This window comes from Ranitomeya imitator, chromosome 2, assembly GCF_032444005.1.
Source record: "Ranitomeya imitator isolate aRanImi1 chromosome 2, aRanImi1.pri, whole genome shotgun sequence".
In the NCBI taxonomy this organism is placed as follows: Eukaryota; Metazoa; Chordata; class Amphibia; order Anura; family Dendrobatidae; genus Ranitomeya; species Ranitomeya imitator.
Window position 1 is genome coordinate 320,227,737 of NC_091283.1, and position 18,567 is coordinate 320,246,303.

Sequence of the window (18,567 nt, forward strand, 5' to 3'; positions counted from 1 at the left end):
TGATGACGCAGTTACTGATATTATAAAGGCCAGAGCCCCAAAGGCAGAACAGATTTGGCGCCAACAAAGGAAAGGGGTGCGGGGAAGAATCTGAGGTACCAGCTAATGGTAAAGTGCCCGAGGCAGCTGGTTGTGGGGCAGAACCCTGCTTACAGGGCATAATGGGGGCACTACACTGTGTGGGGGCCAAGAAAGGGGCCCTGTACTAGGAGAACAACCCGTTCCCTCACTTCCTGTCCTCCATAGTTGGGTCGTATGTATCTATTACAGGAAACAGAACAAAAACGCAATGATTCTTATAAAGTGGCAACAAAAACACCAAAAGAGTCTCAGTGCAGAAGGGGTTAATGTCCCCCGCGCTCAGTAATGGGGAATCTCCAGCACCTACCTCCACCTGCAGAGCCGCACTCCACATATATGGCTGCTCTGTGCGCACAGGACCTGTGATGAGGTCACAGGAGGGGAGGAGTCAGGGGTCACATGATCAGGGGCCTCAGTGAATGATATCCGCTAGTGATGGGCAGTCCGGCTCTTTTTTAAATAAAATTAGATTTTACACTGTCAGGCTGCCGTCACACTAGCAGTATTTGGTCAGGATTTTACATCAGTATTTGTAGCCAAAACCAGGAGTGGAACAATCAGAGGAAAAGTATAATAGAAACATGTGCACCACTTCTGTATTTATCACCCACTCCTGGTTTTGGCTGAGAAATACTGAGGTAAAATACTGACCAAATCCTGATAGTGTGACGGCAGCCTCATGGTTCCAGGCCTTTGCCTGTACGGTGACAGCCTCATTATACCCCTGTATACGGATCTAGTGAAGCAGTACAGACTGTTTTTTAGCATTGCGGTTTCCTCAGATTGTTCGCTCTTGTGAACAGGCCCGTGCTACTCGGTTGTAGTCCTAACCTGTATTACTGTGTAATATGTGGCGTTTTTGTACATGTCCTTTCTGAATTAGTAAGTGTTGTGATATACAGTATGTTGGTGCTGTATAAGATTGTAATTCGTAAAAATAAAGGCATGCTGCAAGCACTGTGCTAACACGCACACTGTACACACACTACACACACACTACACACATACACTGTACACACACTACACTGTACACACATACACTGTACAAACACACGCACACACACTGTACACACACCAAAATATGTAAGCAAAGCATACGGAATAGTAAACTCAGTTTATTTCAACACAACCTGGAACAGAAATGTATAAATGCTACTATACCGTGGTATCAACTTCTGCTGCAGGTGGTGCACAGCACTACAAATCCCAGCAAGTCAAACAGAATATGGCAATGCAACCCTAGTTACATACCAACTTTATTAACAGTTAAGTTAGGGTTGGTTCACATTACGTTTTGGAGTCCGTTAGACGGACTATGTTGCACCGCGGCATTAACGCGGTGTATCGTAGTCCGTCTAACGACGCCATTATCCCCTATGTCGGACGCATCGCTAGCGCATGCCCACAATGGGCGTGCGCTAGGGATGTGCCATCAATGAGTGACGGACCCGGAGACGCCATTTAACCCTTTAATTTAATAGCTAGAACGGCCAAATTTTGCATATACACACTACTAACATTAGTAGTGTGGAATATGCAAAAAAAAAATGGTGATATGAGATGGTTTACTGTATGTAAACCATGTCATATATCATGTCGGGTTTAGGAAGGAGATAGCAAAAGCCGGTAATTGAATTACCGGCTTTAAAGCTATCTAGCGCTGTATGAAGTAATAATATATATACATATATGTGTGTACTGATATATATATATATATATATAGTATATATGTTTTTTTTTTTTTTTTTTCTACACATGGATCCCTTGTATAGCCGTATGTTGGTTTTGCAAGCCTGCGATAAAAACACGCAGTACGGATGCCATACGGATTACATACGGAGGATGCCATGCGCAAAATACGCTGACACACCCTGCCTACGGAGGAGCTACGGACCACTATTTTGGGGACTTTTCAGCGTATTACAGCCGTAATATACGGACCGTATTGTCTTACGCTGAGTGTGACTCCAGCCTGGGTCAGACGTCCCAGGAGTTACGTCGGCGTATTCAAAAACATCTGTCCACCATCAACACCGCATCCTTGGACTCTCATAAGAGCAAGGTCCTCACTACGGTGGCCTCCCACTAGTTATCACAGCATGCCGGCAAGTGTACGGGCACTCGAATAGTGGGTCTTGAGCACATTAGAGGTTCAGGGAGGGGTGGATCATTCGAGAACAAACTTTTACAGTCGGCAGCCTGATGGATTTTTGAGCTTCAATCTACAGCACCATCGGGCATTAATGAGGATCTTCTTTTTACAGGGTTCCTCGGCTGACTGTCTTGACCCTGCTGTTTCTTCTTTGCTAACTTGGCCCTGTGTTCTTTTCAGGATATTAACTCAAATAGAGAGCACGCACCACCATGAATCAATATGTAAATATATACAACTTTATTAAATTAAATACATAAAAGTACATGGGATATGACAGGGGTTTAGCCAAAACATGGGTGGGACCACACAAGGGGGCCAGGCACCAGCAGGTGTATATAAATATAAATGGTTAATTAAAATTGCTCCATAGTGTGCCAATAGCCAGCATAAGTATACGAACCAATGTACAAGTGCACACCGTAGAACAAACAGAGATCAGAAGGGCTGTATACCACAGGATGTATACATGGTCGTCTGTAAAGCCATACTCGCCTTCAGATCCATGCTGCATGGTGAGAACCACAGGATCTATGGCCTCTACAATGTTTGCTGACAGGGCCGCTGGATACTGATCACATTTCTACTAATTACAATATATTCAACGGATATGTTCCGGCGTCATGCACATCCAGGAAGCTTGGGATTGGTCTTTATCATGGTGGACTCTCCAACCAGCACCACATTTGTCCCTATTATTATATCGACTGGACCTCTGATTTGGCATTTGAGGAGCTACAGCATCACGTCATTAGTACTCACATGGACTTTTGGATCTCATTTGGGGAATTGGGAATCTTGCCCACTCGTATATGTATGTCTGGGACCTTTACTTTTACATGTAGGCACATGCCCTAGTTTTGTGCATTATACCTGTATGCTTTTCAAATCGCAATATACATGGCTTTAGGCTTTCCGTTGGCACCGCTAATTGTGGGAATCATGTTCTGATACCTCCTTTGTATGCTTGGATTCTCCATCTTCCTGTACTTGGTCTGCATTCCCCCTTTTTCTTGGGTTCACCATGGGGTATCTTTACTCAATAATACCCTTGGTGCCAAGTAGTTATATAGTCATCTCCACTGTTTCCTCTAGCCTTACATATAGAACCTGCGTTCTTTTATGCTACATGTATTGCCCCTTTTTTTTCAGCAGGTGGGGCTACTCCTTTGTGCCCGTTCCGTGCAATATTTTCACATTGTATTATGCACACCTGTAATATGCAATAAATCCATATCATAACAAGTTACCATTATTACTAGTTATTTTATGTTTACCTAATCCATTTCTTTTCTACAGATTCCTAGTGTCCACACATATCAAGTGGGACACTCCCAGTATCCAGTTTAACAATCGTTTATCCCTACCCTTTTGTGTCCTTTCACCTCCCTATTAACCAACCCTAACGTGCATGTCCATTGTCATCATCATTATCACTGTCTAGCATTGTTGTCCATGTTCGTCATCCCTCATTTCCTTCTTTTTCTTTACATTGTGTATGCCCTGTAGTGGTATTTTACACTGCTTTATGTTGTGTCCTGCATAGTTTTTTCCCCTTTTTGTGGGCGCTACATTTCCTTTTATCCATGGTTCATGATTCACTGCGCTGAACCTCTTTAGCGCATGTGCATTGTGTACTATGGGCAGAGACGTCTGCCTGCACGGCTCCTTGCCCTCATGCTGTCTCATTTCCTCTTCCGGTCCCTGGCTTGCCTAGCTCCTGCACCTGATCATACCAAAAGGTATATAAACTGCTATTGATCATTTTACCTACATCTTCCCACTGTACCCGAAGTGCGGCGTCTGGACCGGAAGTGACGTATCGCCGCTGTATTAGAGTATCCGCGCATGCGTGGTGAGCGCTGGTGGTTACGCACATGTATGGGCATATGTATGCCAGAGGTTGGGTGTGCTAGAAAGCGGTCACATGTATGGGAGAGCCAATGAAGATGTATGGTGCTAGTGATTGTATGTAGACATGGACATGGGGATGCCTGGAAGGGGTATAGGATAATATGGTCACGTATAAGAAGATTAAGTAGGACAATTGGGTCAGGAGGACTATCAGGAAGCTAGTGAAGGCAGAACTGTATGTGGGAAGAATACCAGTTTAAAGGAATGGGCACATTATTGATGTACATAATGGATCTTAGTCCTGTGGGCTGAAGGTAATGGAGGGGGTATATTAAAGTGAACTCTCCTAATATACCATAGACTCAACGTGTCTGGAAGGAAAACAAAAGCTTAGTGAAGTATTACAACAACCAATCTATTTCTCTATTAAGTCCTTTGGGGGTAAAGGTCTCCAGTTTATGGATCCAGAATGTTTCCCTCAATTTAAGTTGTTTAATGTGATCACCGCCCCTCCTTGGTCTGGGTACCTGTTCGATTATCTGATACTTCAATTGTGCTACCGTGTGTCTGAATTTAACAAAATGCTCCTGGATGGGCAGCCACGTTTTCCCACAGCGGATGGTAGATTTGTGGCTTGCTATACAGTCCTTGACTTTTCGGGCCACATGGTCTGTTTTACCAGCACCTCCATGACCTTGACCTGAGTGCACACCATTATTCCCTTTTACATGTTAAAAGGAGCGCGAGAGTTCGGAGAGATGATCCCTGGTCCATGCATTTTTGGCTAACAGGCAGCGCTCATAGCAATCCAGCAGTGACAATCATAGACTTCTGCTGTAGATCTCTGGTTGTCATGCCAACCCATCGGTGACCCGCGATCATGTGACGGGGTCACTGATGGGCGGGATTTCCAGTGCGCTTGCTGACATGTGCCACAGAAGATGTGGCTCAGTGCTGGAGCCCACATGAAGGGAGGGAGTCCGACCTCTGCGTACATTTACGCCTGATGTCGGAAAGGGGTTACAGGGGATTGTTTTTACAAAGACAAAAGTGGTAATCAATCATGTATACATACAAATAATTACAAAAATACACACTTTACAATGTTAAATAGTATATAGTTAAGACAAGAAAATATAATTTGTGTAAACCATGTGTAGATATAAAAATTCAGGCAAATATCAAATGTAGCTCCACCTAGTGGCTATGTGCAAAAGTGCCATCATAGAGTAAAATGTATCCTAAGAGAGCGTCACCATCAAGGTTGAAATGAGATTAAAGGGAAGGTGTTGTGAATTCTGTGATCAAGCTCCCTCCTGTGGTCACGAGTGGTACTGCGGCTTCTGAGTTTCCTTCCTCAGGTGATGAGGTTAAGTCGTTAGGTGCTGCTCTATTTAACTCCACCTAGTGCTTTGATCCTGGCCTCCAGTCAATGTTCTAGTATTGGTCTTGCTTCCTCCTGGATCGTTCCTGTGACCTGTCTGCTCAGCATAAGCTAAGTTCTGCTTATGTTACTTTTGTTGCTATATTTTCTGTCCAGCTTGCTTTTTTGGTTTTGCTTGCTTGCTGGAAGCTCTGAGACGCAGAGGGAGCACCTCCGTACCGTTAGTCGGTGCGGAGGGTCTTTTTGCCCCTCCGCGTGGTTGTTTGTAGGTTTTTGTGTTGACCGCAAAGCTATCTTTCCTATCCTCGGTCTATTCAGTAAGTCGGGCCTCACTTTGCTAAATCTATTTCATCTCTGTGTTTGTATTTTCATCATAACTCACAGTCATTATATGTGGGGGGCTGCCTTTTCCTTTGGGGAATTTCTCTGAGGCAAGGTAGGCTTATTTTTCTATCTTCAGGCTAGCTAGTTTCTCAGGCTGTGCCGAGTTGCATAGGGAGCGTTAGGCGCAATCCACGGCTACCTCTAGTGTGGTTTGATAGGTTTAGGGATTGCGGTCAGCAGAGTTCCCACGTCTCAGAGCTCGTCCTATGTTTTGTGGTTTTTGTCAGTTCACTTGTGTGCTCTGAACTTCAAGGTCCATTGTGGTTCTGAATTACCTATTCATAACAGTACTGGAGGCCCAAAGTACTATGCTTCTCAATAGAGGGAAAAAAGAAGTTCTGAGACCATTTTTTTTTCTTTGCACTGTTTTGCCTTTTTTTCCCCCTAGACAATTGGGTGGTTCAGGACACAGGTGTGGTGATGGACATTAAAGGTCTGTCTTCATGTGTGAATCTTCTCACTGCAAGAGTACAAAATATTCAAGACTTTGTGGCTCAGAATTCTATGTTAGAACCAAGAATTCCTATTCCTGATTTGTTTTCTGGAGATAGAGCTAAATTTCTGAGTTTCAAAAATAATTGCAAACTGTTTCTGGCGTTGAAACCTCGCTCCTCTGGTGACCCAGTTCAACAAGTTAAGATCATTATTTCTTTATTACGTGGCGACCCTCAAGACTGGGCATTTTCCCTTGCGCCAGGAGATCCTGCATTATGTAATATTGATGCGTTTTTTCTGGCGCTCGGATTACTGTACGATGAACCTAATTCAGTGGATCAGGCAGAGAAAAATTTGCTGGCTCTGTGTCAGGGTCAGGATGAGATAGAGATTTATTGTCAGAAGTTTAGAAAGTGGTCTGTGCTCACTCAATGGAATGAATGTGCTTTGGCAGCAATCTTCAGAAAGGGTCTCTCTGAAGCCCTTAAGGATGTCATGGTGGGATTTCCTATGCCTGCTGGTCTGAATGAGTCTATGTCTTTGGCCATTCAGATCGGTCGACGCTTGCGTGAGCGTAAATCTGTGCACCATTTGGCGGTATTATCTGAGCATAAACCTGAGCCTATGCAGTGCGATAGGACTTTGACCAGAGCTGAAAGGCAAGAACACAGACGTCAGAATGGGCTGTGTTTCTACTGTGGTGATTCCACTCATGCTATCTCCGATTGTCCTAAGCGCACTAAGCGGTTCGCTAAGTCTGCCACCATTGGTACGGTACAGTCGAAATTTCTTTTGTCCGTTACTTTGATCTGCTCTTTGTCTTCCTATTCTGTCATGGCATTTGTGGATTCAGGCGCTGCCCTGAATTTGATGGACTTGGAGTTTGCTAGGCGCTGTGGGTTTGTCTTGGAGCCCTTGCAGTGTCTTATTCCATTGAGAGGAATTGATGCTACGCTTTTGGCCAAGAATAAGCCTCAGTATTGGACCCAGCTGACCATGTGCATGGCTCCTGCGCACCAGGAGGATATTCGCTTTCTGGTGTTGCAAAATCTGCATGATGTGGTCGTGTTGGGGTTGCCATGGCTACAAGTCCATAACCCAGTATTAGATTGGAAATCAATGTCTGTGCCCAGCTGGGGTTGTCAGGGGGTACATGGTGATGTTCCATTTCTGTCTATCTCATCATCCACCCCTTCTGAGATCCCAGAGTTCTTGTCTGATTACCGGGATGTATTCGATGAGCCCAAGTCCAATGCCCTACCTCCGCATAGGGATTGTGATTGTGCTATCGAGTTGATTCCTGGTAGTAAGTTTCCTAAGGGTCGACTGTTTAATGTATCTGTACCTGAGCACGCCGCTATGCGGAGTTACGTAAAAGAATCCTTGGAGAAGGGTCAAATTCGTCCGTCGTCATCGCCATTGGGAGCAGGGTTCTTTTTTGTGGCCAAGAAGGATGGTTCGCTGAGACCTTGTATTGATTACCGCCTTCTAAATAAAATCACGGTCAAATTTCAGTACCCCTTGCCGCTGCTATCTGATTTGTTTGCTCGGATTAAGGGGGCTAGTTGGTTCACCAAGATAGATCTTCGTGGTGCATATAATCTTGTGCGTATTAAACGGGGCGATGAATGGAAAACTGCATTTAATACGCCCGAGGGCCATTTTGAGTACATAGTTATGCCATTCGGACTTGACAATGCTCCATCAGTATTTCAGTCCTTTATGCATGACATCTTCCGAGAGTACCTGGATAAATTCCTGATTGTATACTTGGATGATATTTTGGTCTTCTCGGATGATTGGGAGTCTCATGTGAAGCAGGTCAGAATGGTGTTCCAGGTCCTGCGTGCTAATTCTTTGTTTGTGAAGGGATCAAAGTGTCTCTTTGGTGTTCAGAAGGTTTCATTTTTGGGGTTCATTTTTTCCCCTTCTACCATCGAGATGGACCCTGTTAAGGTCCAGGCCATTTATGATTGGACTCAGCCGACATCTCTGAAGAGTCTGCAAAAGTTCCTTGGCTTTGCTAATTTTTATCGTCGCTTCATCTGTAATTTTTCTAGTATTGCTAAACCATTGACCGATTTGACCAAGAAGGGTGCTGATGTGGTCAATTGGTCTTCTGCTGCTGTGGAAGCTTTTCAAGAGTTAAAGCATCGTTTTTCTTCTGCCCCTGTGTTGTGTCAACCAGATGTTTCGCTTCCGTTCCAGGTTGAGGTTGATGCTTCTGAAATTGGAGCGGGGGCTGTTTTGTCGCAAAGAGGTGCTGATTGCTCGGTGATGAAGCCATGCGCCTTCTTTTCCAGGAAGTTTTCGCCTGCTGAGCGAAATTATGATGTTGGCAATCGAGAGTTGCTGGCCATGAAGTGGGCATTCGAGGAGTGGCGTCATTGGCTTGAAGGAGCTAAGCATCGCGTGGTGGTCTTGACTGATCACAAGAACTTGACTTACCTCGAGTCTGCCAAACGGTTGAATCCTAGACAGGCTCGTTGGTCGCTGTTTTTCTCCCGTTTTGACTTTGTGGTTTCGTACCTTCTGGGCTCTAAAAATGTGAAGGCGGATGCCCTGTCTAGGAGTTTTTTGCCCGACTCTCCGGGTTTGCCTGAGCCGGCGGGTATTCTCAAAGAGGGAGTAATTGTGTCTGCCATCTCCCCTGATTTGCGGCGGGTGCTGCAAAAATTTCAGGCTAATAAACCTGATCGTTGCCCAGCAGAGAAACTGTTTGTCCCTGATAGGTGGACGAATAAAGTTATCTCTGAGGTTCATTGTTCGGTGTTGGCTGGTCATCCTGGAATCTTTGGTACCAGAGATTTGGTGGCTAGATCCTTTTGGTGGCCGTCTCTGTCGCGGGATGTGCGTTCTTTTGTGCAGTCCTGTGGGATTTGTGCTCGGGCTAAGCCCTGCTGTTCTCGTGCCAGTGGGTTGCTTTTGCCCTTGCCGATCCCCAAGAGGCCTTGGACACATATCTCTATGGATTTTATATCGGATCTCCCCGTCTCTCAAAAAATGTCGGTCATTTGGGTAGTTTGTGATCGCTTCTCTAAGATGATCCATTTGGTACCCTTGTCTAAATTACCTTCCTCCTCTGATTTGGTGCCATTGTTCTTCCAGCATGTGGTTCGTTTACATGGCATTCCAGAGAACGTCGTTTCTGACAGAGGTTCCCAGTTTGTTTCAAGGTTTTGGCGAGCCTTTTGTGCTAGGATGGGCATTGATTTGTCTTTTTCCTCGGCTTTCCATCCGCAGACAAATGGCCAGACTGAACGAACCAATCAGACCTTGGAAACATATCTGAGATGTTTTGTTTCTGCTGATCAGGATGATTGGGTGTCCTTTTTGCCGTTGGCTGAGTTCGCTCTTAATAATCGGGCCAGCTCGGATACCTTGGTTTCACCGTTTTTCTGCAATTCTGGGTTCCATCCTCGTTTCTCTTCAGGGCAGGTTGAGTCTTCGGACTGTCCTGGTGTGGATACTGTGGTGGACAGGTTGCAGCGGATTTGGACTCATGTAGTGGACAATTTGACCTTGTCCCAGGAGAAGGCTCAACGTTTCGCTAATCGCAGACGCTGTGTGGGTCCCCGACTTCGTGTTGGGGATTTGGTTTGGTTGTCATCTCGTTATATTCCTATGAAGGTTTCCTCTCCTAAGTTTAAGCCTCGTTTCATTGGTCCGTATAGGATTTCTGAGGTTCTTAATCCTGTGTCTTTTCGTTTGACCCTTCCAGATTCTTTTTCCATCCATAACGTATTCCATAGGTCATTGTTGCGGAGATACGTGGCGCCTGTGGTTCCATCTGTTGATCCTCCTGCCCCGGTTTTGGTGGAGGGGGAGTTGGAGTATATAGTGGAGAAGATTTTGGATTCTCGTGTTTCGAGACGGAAACTCCAGTATCTGGTTAAGTGGAAGGGTTATGGTCAGGAAGATAATTCCTGGGTCTTTGCCTTTGATGTCCATGCTGCCGATCTTGTTCGTGCCTTTCATATGGCTCATCCTGGTCGGCCTGGGGGCTCTGGTGAGGGTTCGGTGACCCCTCCTCAAGGGGGGGGGTACTGTTGTGAATTCTGTGATCAAGCTCCCTTCTGTGGTCACGAGTGGTACTGCGGCTTCTGAGTTTCCTTCCACAGGTGATGAGGTTAAGTCATTAGGTGCTGCTCTATTTAACTCCACCTAGTGCTTTGATCCTGGCCTCCAGTCAATGTTCTAGTATTGGTCTTGCTTCCTCCTGGATCGTTCCTGTGGCCTGTCTGCTCAGCATAAGCTAAGTTCTGCTTGTGTTACTTTTGTTGCTATATTTTCTGTCCAGCTTGCTTTTTTGGTTTTGCTTGCTTGCTGGAAGCTCTGAGACGCAGAGGGAGCACCTCCGTACCGTTAGTCGGTGCGGAGGGTCTTTTTGCCCCTCTGCGTGGTTGTTTGTAGGTTTTTGTGTTGACCGCAAAGCTATCTTTCCTATCCTCGGTCTATTCAGTAAGTCGGGCCTCACTTTGCTAAATCTATTTCATCTCTGTGTTTGTATTTTCATCATAACTCACAGTCATTATATGTGGGGGGCTGCCTTTTCCTTTGGGGAATTTCTCTGAGGCAAGGTAGGCTTATTTTTCTATCTTCAGGCTAGCTAGTTTCTCAGGCTGTGCCGAGTTGCATAGGGAGCGTTAGGCGCAATCCACGGCTACCTCTAGTGTGGTTTGATAGGTTTAGGGATTGCGGTCAGCAGAGTTCCCACGTCTCAGAGCTCGTCCTATGTTTTGTGGTTTTTGTCAGGTCACTTGTGTGCTCTGAACTTCAAGGTCCATTGTGGTTCTGAATTACCTATTCATAACAGGAAGGTGCTTATTTATTGTAAAAATGAAAATTATCTAAAAAGATGTTTTCGCTTAAGCTTGACTCTGTTATGTTTTTGTTTTTTTACTGTTTGAATGCAGCCACTGGGCTTTCCATTTTACCTTGCAGATCTGCATTGGCTGCTGAATGACACTTTCTGTCCTGAAATACGGCAGTCCCTGGGCATAGGAGACAGCAGTTGGATGCCGACCCTATCTCTAATATTGCAGCTGTGAACTGGGCACGTCTCAATTCACAGCTGTAGGTGTGGCCAGGCGCCATTTTATTAGAGGCCAACACTATCCGCTGAGCTCCATATCGCAAACCCTATTCTGCCGGATGCTTTATTGTTGACTTCCAGCATAACAGGTCTTGGATGGTCACGCTGCGAATACTGGAGGAGCTGCAGGAGATCAGGACAGGATACCAAATGAGCTCCTGGAGACCCGATGAGCTGCTGACTTCTGTAGACCTGACGAGCTGCTGCCTGCAGTAGTCCTGTCAAGCTGCTGCCTGCTATAGACTTGATTAGCTGCTGCCTGCTGTAGATCCGATGAGCAGCTGACTGCTTGGGACCCGAGCTGCTGGCTGCTTGACACCCGACAAGCTGCTGCCTGCTGTAGACCCAACGAGCTGCTGCCTGCTGTAGACCCGATGATGTGCTGGAGACAAGACGACCTGCTGTATACCAGGGGTGCTGCAGCGACAACAGGAGTGGGGTGGTGACATCATCCATTGATAACTATCAGGGCTGCATAGGTAAAGGGCCAGGAATACAGATTTTTGTACTGAGGCAAAAATATGAGAGATGGTTGATGGTGTCAGGGGGGAAATAGCATATGGAGGTGGTGGATAGCATATACAGGGGGAGCTGACATATGAAGGTTGTGTGTGACATACAGGGGTGAGTTGGCATATGGAGGTTGTGCGTGGCATATACAGGGGTGAGCTGACATATGGAGGTTGTGCATGGCATATACAGGGGAAGCTGGCATACGGAGGTTGTGCATGGCATATACAGTAGGAGCTAGCATATGGGGTTTGTGCGTGGCATACAGGGGTGAGCTGGCATATGGAGGTTGTGCATGGCATATACAGGAGGAGCTGACATATGGAGGTTGTGCATGGCATACACAGGGGTGAGCTGGCATATGGAGGTTGTGCATAGCATATACAGGAGGAGCTGACATATGGAGGTTGTGCGTGGCATATACAGGGGTGAGCTGGCATATGGAGGTTGTGCGTGGCATATACAGGGGTGAGCTGACATACGGAGGTTGTGCCTGGCATATACAGGGGAGCTGGCATATGGAGGTTGTGCAATGCATATACAGGAGGAGCTGACATATGGAGGTTGCGCATGGCATACACAGGGGTGAGCTGGCATATGGAGGTTGTGCAAGGTATATACAGGGGGAGCTGACATGGAGCTTGTGTGTGACATATACAGGGGTAAGCTGGCATATGGAGGTTGTGCGTGGCATATTCAGGGGGAGCTGACATATGAGGGTTGTGCGTGGCATATACAGGGGTGAGCTGGCATATGGAGGTTGTGCATGGCATATACAGGAGGAGCTGACATATGGAGGATGTGCGTGGCATATACAGGGGTGAGCTGACATGGAGGTTGTGTGGCATATACAGGGGTGAGCTGGCATATGGGGTTTGTGCATGGCACACTGCTCAGTGCGTGCGATGACAGGAGCTGCGCGATAGAGCACTGCAGGGTCATGCTGTCAGATGTCAGTGTGACCCCACAGCTGTAACTTTCACCTGCCGTAGTGCTACTGTCAGTCACAGCGCTGCGGGATAATGCCGGAAGAGGTCAGTGTGATCCCGAAGCCGACTGTGACCCGCAGCGGTGACCTGCGGTAAAAAAGCAGGCGCCGACCGATGAAACTGCTGCTCTCATCGGGCTGATGGGAGAGCAGTTTCATCTGCCGGTGCCTGTGCTCACAATTTAAAAAAAAAAAAAAAAAAAAAAATTAAAATTACATACACATTCACATAAAAATAGCCCATTATACTCACCTCACAACAAATCCCCGATGCCCTCGTCTCCTAGAAATAATGTAAAATAATAAACCAACATATACTCCCTGTGCACCGTAGTCCAGGTAATCCGAGTGTCCCACGGCGATCTCACGTGTAAAACAGTTACATCGGAAGAGAGAGTGAGTGTGTCAGCATGTGAGTGTCAGCATGACGGCGTGAATGTGAGTGTCAGCGTGTGAGCGTAAGCATGTGAGCGTGAGCATCAGTGTGAGTGTCTGTGCATGAGTGACTGTGCTTTAGAGTGTGAGCATCAGTGTGTGTGTGTCAGCGTGAGTATGAGCATGAGTGAGCGTGAGAGAGTGTGTCTGAGCATGAGCGAGTGTGAGAGCGTGTGTGTGAGCATGAGCGTCAGTATGTCACAGCGTGAAAGAGCGTCAGTGTGTGAGCATCAGCATGTGAGTGAGGGCATGAGCGCAACCTTGTGAGCATCAGCGCGTGAGTGTGAGCGTCTGCGTGATACGGTGTGTTCTGTCCTCACTAAATGAGACAGGCCCACGTAGCTATACAGTCAGCTAAACCGCTATACCGGGGTCCAATAAGGAGACTGTGGTTGAGTCTGTGCTTTATTAAACGTAGTGGTATATTGATTCGGTGAAACTGTGAACAATGATATACATAGAATCAGTGCATGGTATAGAACAGATACATACTACACATGAAGTACATTATGCATAACATTTAGAAAGCTAGTAACTGAACTAGAAGTACAACTGGTTAAGCTAGGCTAATATAGAGCAGGAATTATCTAGAGAAAACATAAAGACATACCGGCAATGCAATCGCAAGGGGGATGAAGTGCAAGCGTCTTTCCTTGGAAGCAAACTAGAGGAAGTGAAAGGGAAATGGAGGGAAATGGAGGCTGAGCTACCATAATGCATTGCAAAGGGGGAGGAGAATGAGAAATGGAAAATACCAAAAACAGAAAATGGAACTGCCAACATGACTCTTACCGCTAGAGGGAGCCAAAGCACTACAAACAAATAAAGGTATGAATATATCAATACTGAGAAACCTGCAATTATGCAAACAGATAATTGGGGTAACAAATTTGATGGCGGAGACAGAACACTCCCCGTCTGGCATCAACGGATGTCACTACTCCTTTCTTCTGAAGGCAACAATAGGACCAGTTCAGATACCGGTCTGGAAAATGTCTTAGGTTCATTCCCTTTTGTCATCCTTAGCTCAACTTTGCGGACGTTGCCGTCCTTGCTCGGGAACGTTGCGGTAAGTAGACCAAGTGGCCACTGGTTCCGGTGAATCTGACAGTCTTTCACAAGAACAAGGTCACCTATGTTCAGATTAGGTTTAGTAGATTGCCACTTCGTACGTGGCTGCAGGGTAGACAAATATTATTTGCGCCACCTGTCCCAGAAAGTATTTGCAAGACTTTGTACCTGTCTCCATTGGCGCTTGTAGAGGTCCTTAGCGTCGAATCCTCCTGGAGGGGCACTGGACAGTCCCGTTTTCTGGGTAAGTAGAGTAGATGGAGTCAATAACAAGGGCTCCTCAGGGTCGTTAGGAACTGGAACCAGGGGCCTTGCATTGATTATAGCTGCAGCTTCAGCCATGAAGGTGATTAGGCTTTCGTGGGTAAGCCTCGCTGCTCCTTCTTGAAGAGTGGAGTCAAGAATTCTCCGTACTAGACCAATCATTCGTTCCCAAGATCCTCCCATATGTGAAGAGTGAGGTGGGTTGAATGACCATGTGCAGCCTTGGTCACTGAGGAACCTCTCGAGAGTCTTATAGTTTAGATTTGAAGGCATTCCTAATTCCTTTGCTGCACCGACGAAGTTAGTACCTCTGTCTGAACGCATGTGCTCGATAGGACCACGGATGGCAATAAAACGTCTTAAGGCATTGATGAAGCTTGACGTGTCAAGGGACTCGATGACCTCTATGTGGACGGCTCTGATTGACATGCAAGTGAACATGACTGCCCAACGTTTACTTTTGGCTTGGCCGCCTCTCGTACAACGTGTAACAACTGACCAAGGCCCAAACACATCGAGACTAACGCTAGTAAACGGAAGGTCTGAGCTAAGTCTATCTGCTGGTAGGTCAGCCATCTTTTGGGTTTGAGTTGAACCACGAAGCTTACAGCAGGTAATACATTTGTAGATGACACTACTGATGAGTCTCTTTGCACCGATGATCCACACGCCAGCAGATCTGATGGCTCCTTCTGTAAATAGTTTTCCTTGGTGCTTGACCAGATTGTGGTAATGTTGTACGATTAGGTAGGCAACATGACATTTTCCGGGAAGTATAAGAGGGAATTTCTCCACAAACTCCATCTCAGCTTCTTTGAGTCGACCTCCTACTCTCAGTAGGCCGCTGTTGTCGATGAATGGGTCGAGTTTTCTCAATACGCTGCTCACTGGTATTGAAGCTTTGTTAATAAGACATTGGATTTCTGCAAAGTAGGTTTCTCTTTGAACAGTGAGGATGATATGATTTCTAGAGAACTCTAAGTCGGAGGTAACGTAGGTATTTTTACAAAGATGCCAACCTTTACATTTTTCTGTGCCACAAGTTCTGGTGGTCCTGAATGAGCGAGCTATATGAGTCAGGCAGGTAATGGCTCGAGTAAGTGACTTCCAACTTGAGAATCTGTCAAACCTGCAAGATCCAAGCTGGATAACAGAGGTCACTGTATGAAGGGTAGACACCTGAGGGCGGATTTCAGCATCTGAGTCCTCTCCTACTAGTTCAAAGGTGTCTGGAAAACATTCCTCAATGTACAATAGTTTTGGTCCAGAGAGCCACGTTGTGCTTCCTAGTCGACTTGCGTCAACTGCTCTAGTTGCATGATCCGCGGGATTCTGGTCTGTGGGTATGTAATGCCACTGCTTTGGATGAACTGATCTCCTGATTCGTAGCACTCTGTTATTGACATAAACGTAGAATCGCCTGGTTTCGTTGTGGATATATCCCAGGACTACTTTGCTGTCTGAGTAGAACTTGGCCTGTATCAGGTCGATATCCATTTCGGATGCGATGAACTCCGCTAACTCAACGGCTAAGACTGCGGCACAAATCTCTAACCTGGGTATAGTGTGCTCTGGTTGTGGTGCGAGTTTGGCCTTTCCCATAATGAAACCAATGTGGCACTGACATTTGGAGTCTACAGTTTTGAGATAGGCAACAGCGGCAATTGCCTTGACAGAAGCATCTGCAAATACGTACAGTCTTTGGCTTTGTATTTCAGTAGATGGCACAGGGGAGTATGGTCTTGGCACATTCAGGTTGGAGAGTGCCGCTAACGAGTTCTTCCACTCTTCCCACTGGATCCTCTTAGCAGGTGGCAGAGGTGCATCCCAGTCAGATGTTTCCCTAGTTAAGTCTCTTAGTAGGGCCTTGCCTTGTATAGTAACAGGAGCTGCGAAACCCAAGGGATCGTACAGACTGTTGATGGTAGACAGGACGCCTCTACGTGTGAAAGGCCTTTCTTGCTGGCTGACCTGAAAGGTGAAAGTGTCTGACTGTAGATTCCAGAGAAGCCCAAGGCTGCGTTGCATTGGTGCGGGGTCTGATCCCAGGTCCAGGTCTCTGAGACCATTACATAGGTCCTGAGAAGGGAACGCTTCCATGAGTTCTTGGCTGTTTGAGGCTATTTTATGAAGCCTAAGGTTCGAGCAGGCAAGCATGTCCTGGGCTCTCCTGAGAAGACTGATGGCTGTCTCATTTGAAGGCATGGCTTTTAGACAGTCGTCGACATAAAAGTCCTTTTCTATGAATTGTCTGACATCTGCTCCGTATTCTGCTTCTCCTTCCTGAGCCGACCTTTTGAGTCCGTAAATGGCAACTGCAGGTGAAGGACTGTTGCCAAAGATGTGCACTCTCATGCGATACTCTGTGATTTCTTTAGTAGGATCATTGTCTCTGTGCCAGAAGAATCTTAGGAAGTTCCTGTCTCTCTCTCTCACAAGGAAACAATGGAACATTTGCTGGATGTCAGCGATGAAGGCAATAGAATCCTTACGGAAGCACATAAGTACACCCAGTAGTTTGTTATTGAGGTCTGGTCCTGTCAGTAGAACGTCATTCAGGGAGACATCATTAAATTTAGCACTGGAATCAAACACGACCCTGATCTGGCCTGGTTTCTTAGGGTGGTATACTCCGAACATGGGTAGGAACCAGCATTCTTCAGAGTCTTTGAGAGTGGGAGCTAGTTCTGTGTGACAGTTTTCAAAAATCTTTGACATGAAGGACAAAAAGTGATCTTTCATCTCTAGTTTCTTTTGCAGATTACGTTTGAGAGAGGAGAAACGTTGTAATGCCTGACTTCTGTTGTTCGGTAGACGTGCTCTGTGGGTTTTGAAGGGAAGAGGTGCGACCCAGCTGTTGGTCTCATCTTTAACGAGTCCCTTGTCCATTACCTCTAAGAACAACTTGTCCTCTACCGACATTGCCACTTGGTTGTCCTGTTTAGTTCTCTGGAAGACTGTGCACCCTAACTGATCCTCATAGCTTCCCGACACTATACTGCTGTCGTGAGTAAAGTCTATTAGATGGTTGGGCAGTTGGATGCTGTGTGGTAGTTCTCTGATATGGAACTCATTGTTACAAGGTTGAAACAGAGATGGTTGTCCTTTCTCCAATGTATTTGTCAGCATGCTTGTCACAGAAGATGGGGCGTGCATGCGTCCCAAGCATACGTTGCCAATTATGACCCATCCAAGGTCTAGCCTTTGGGCATAGGGAGCATTGTGGAGTCCATTGATATGACGTCTCACTTTATGAACCTGCAGGATATCTCTCCCCAACAGCAGAATTATCTGGGCCTGATGGTCGAGTTCCGGTATAAGGTGTGCTATTCGTTTTAAGTGAGCGTGATGGATTGCTACATCTGGTGTAGGGATTTCAGATCTGTTGTCTGGGATCTGGTTACATTCGATGATCGTAGGTAGCGGTAGGCAGAATTGTCCGTCTAAAGATTCGATCTGGTAGTCAGTAGCTTTCCTACCTGCTGTTGTCACAGTACCTGCACACATCTTTAAGGAGTAGGGAGTGCTTGGCCCTTTGATGTTGTATAGGTCAAAGAACGTTGATCTAGCCAAGGATCGATTACTTTGATCATCCAAGATAGCATACAGTCTTACAGCTTGGTCTCTATGGCCCTTCGGGTATACTCTGACGAGGCATATTTTTGAACAGGACCTACTGTCTATTGTCCCTTTGCAGACCTCGGTACATTGTGAAGTGATCTCTGGCGTAGCTGTATCAGTGTTCCTTTCCTCCCCGCCATGCTCGCTGTCAGCTGGCATGTTTTGTGTACTCCATGGAGCTGGGCCAGGGTTTAGAGCGGTGTTATGATCTGTGGTGCCACATTCTGTGCATTATACACTGACCTTGCAATCCTTGGTGAGATGAGCTGAGGACGAGCAGCACTTGTAGCAGA

General features: G+C 46.3%; 1 protein-coding gene across 1 annotated transcript in view; it reads right to left on the reverse strand.

The window, feature by feature from the left end:
• Positions 1-448, reverse strand: part of LOC138663475 (gastrula zinc finger protein XlCGF57.1-like) — a 64,999-nt gene extending 64,551 nt beyond the window's left edge. The window contains exon 1 of the mRNA XM_069749702.1: positions 389-448. Coding sequence (XP_069605803.1) covers positions 389-415 — 27 coding nt within the window. The 5' untranslated portion in view covers positions 416-448. The remainder of the gene's footprint in view (positions 1-388) is intronic.
• Positions 449-18,567: the final 18,119 nt, after the last annotated feature.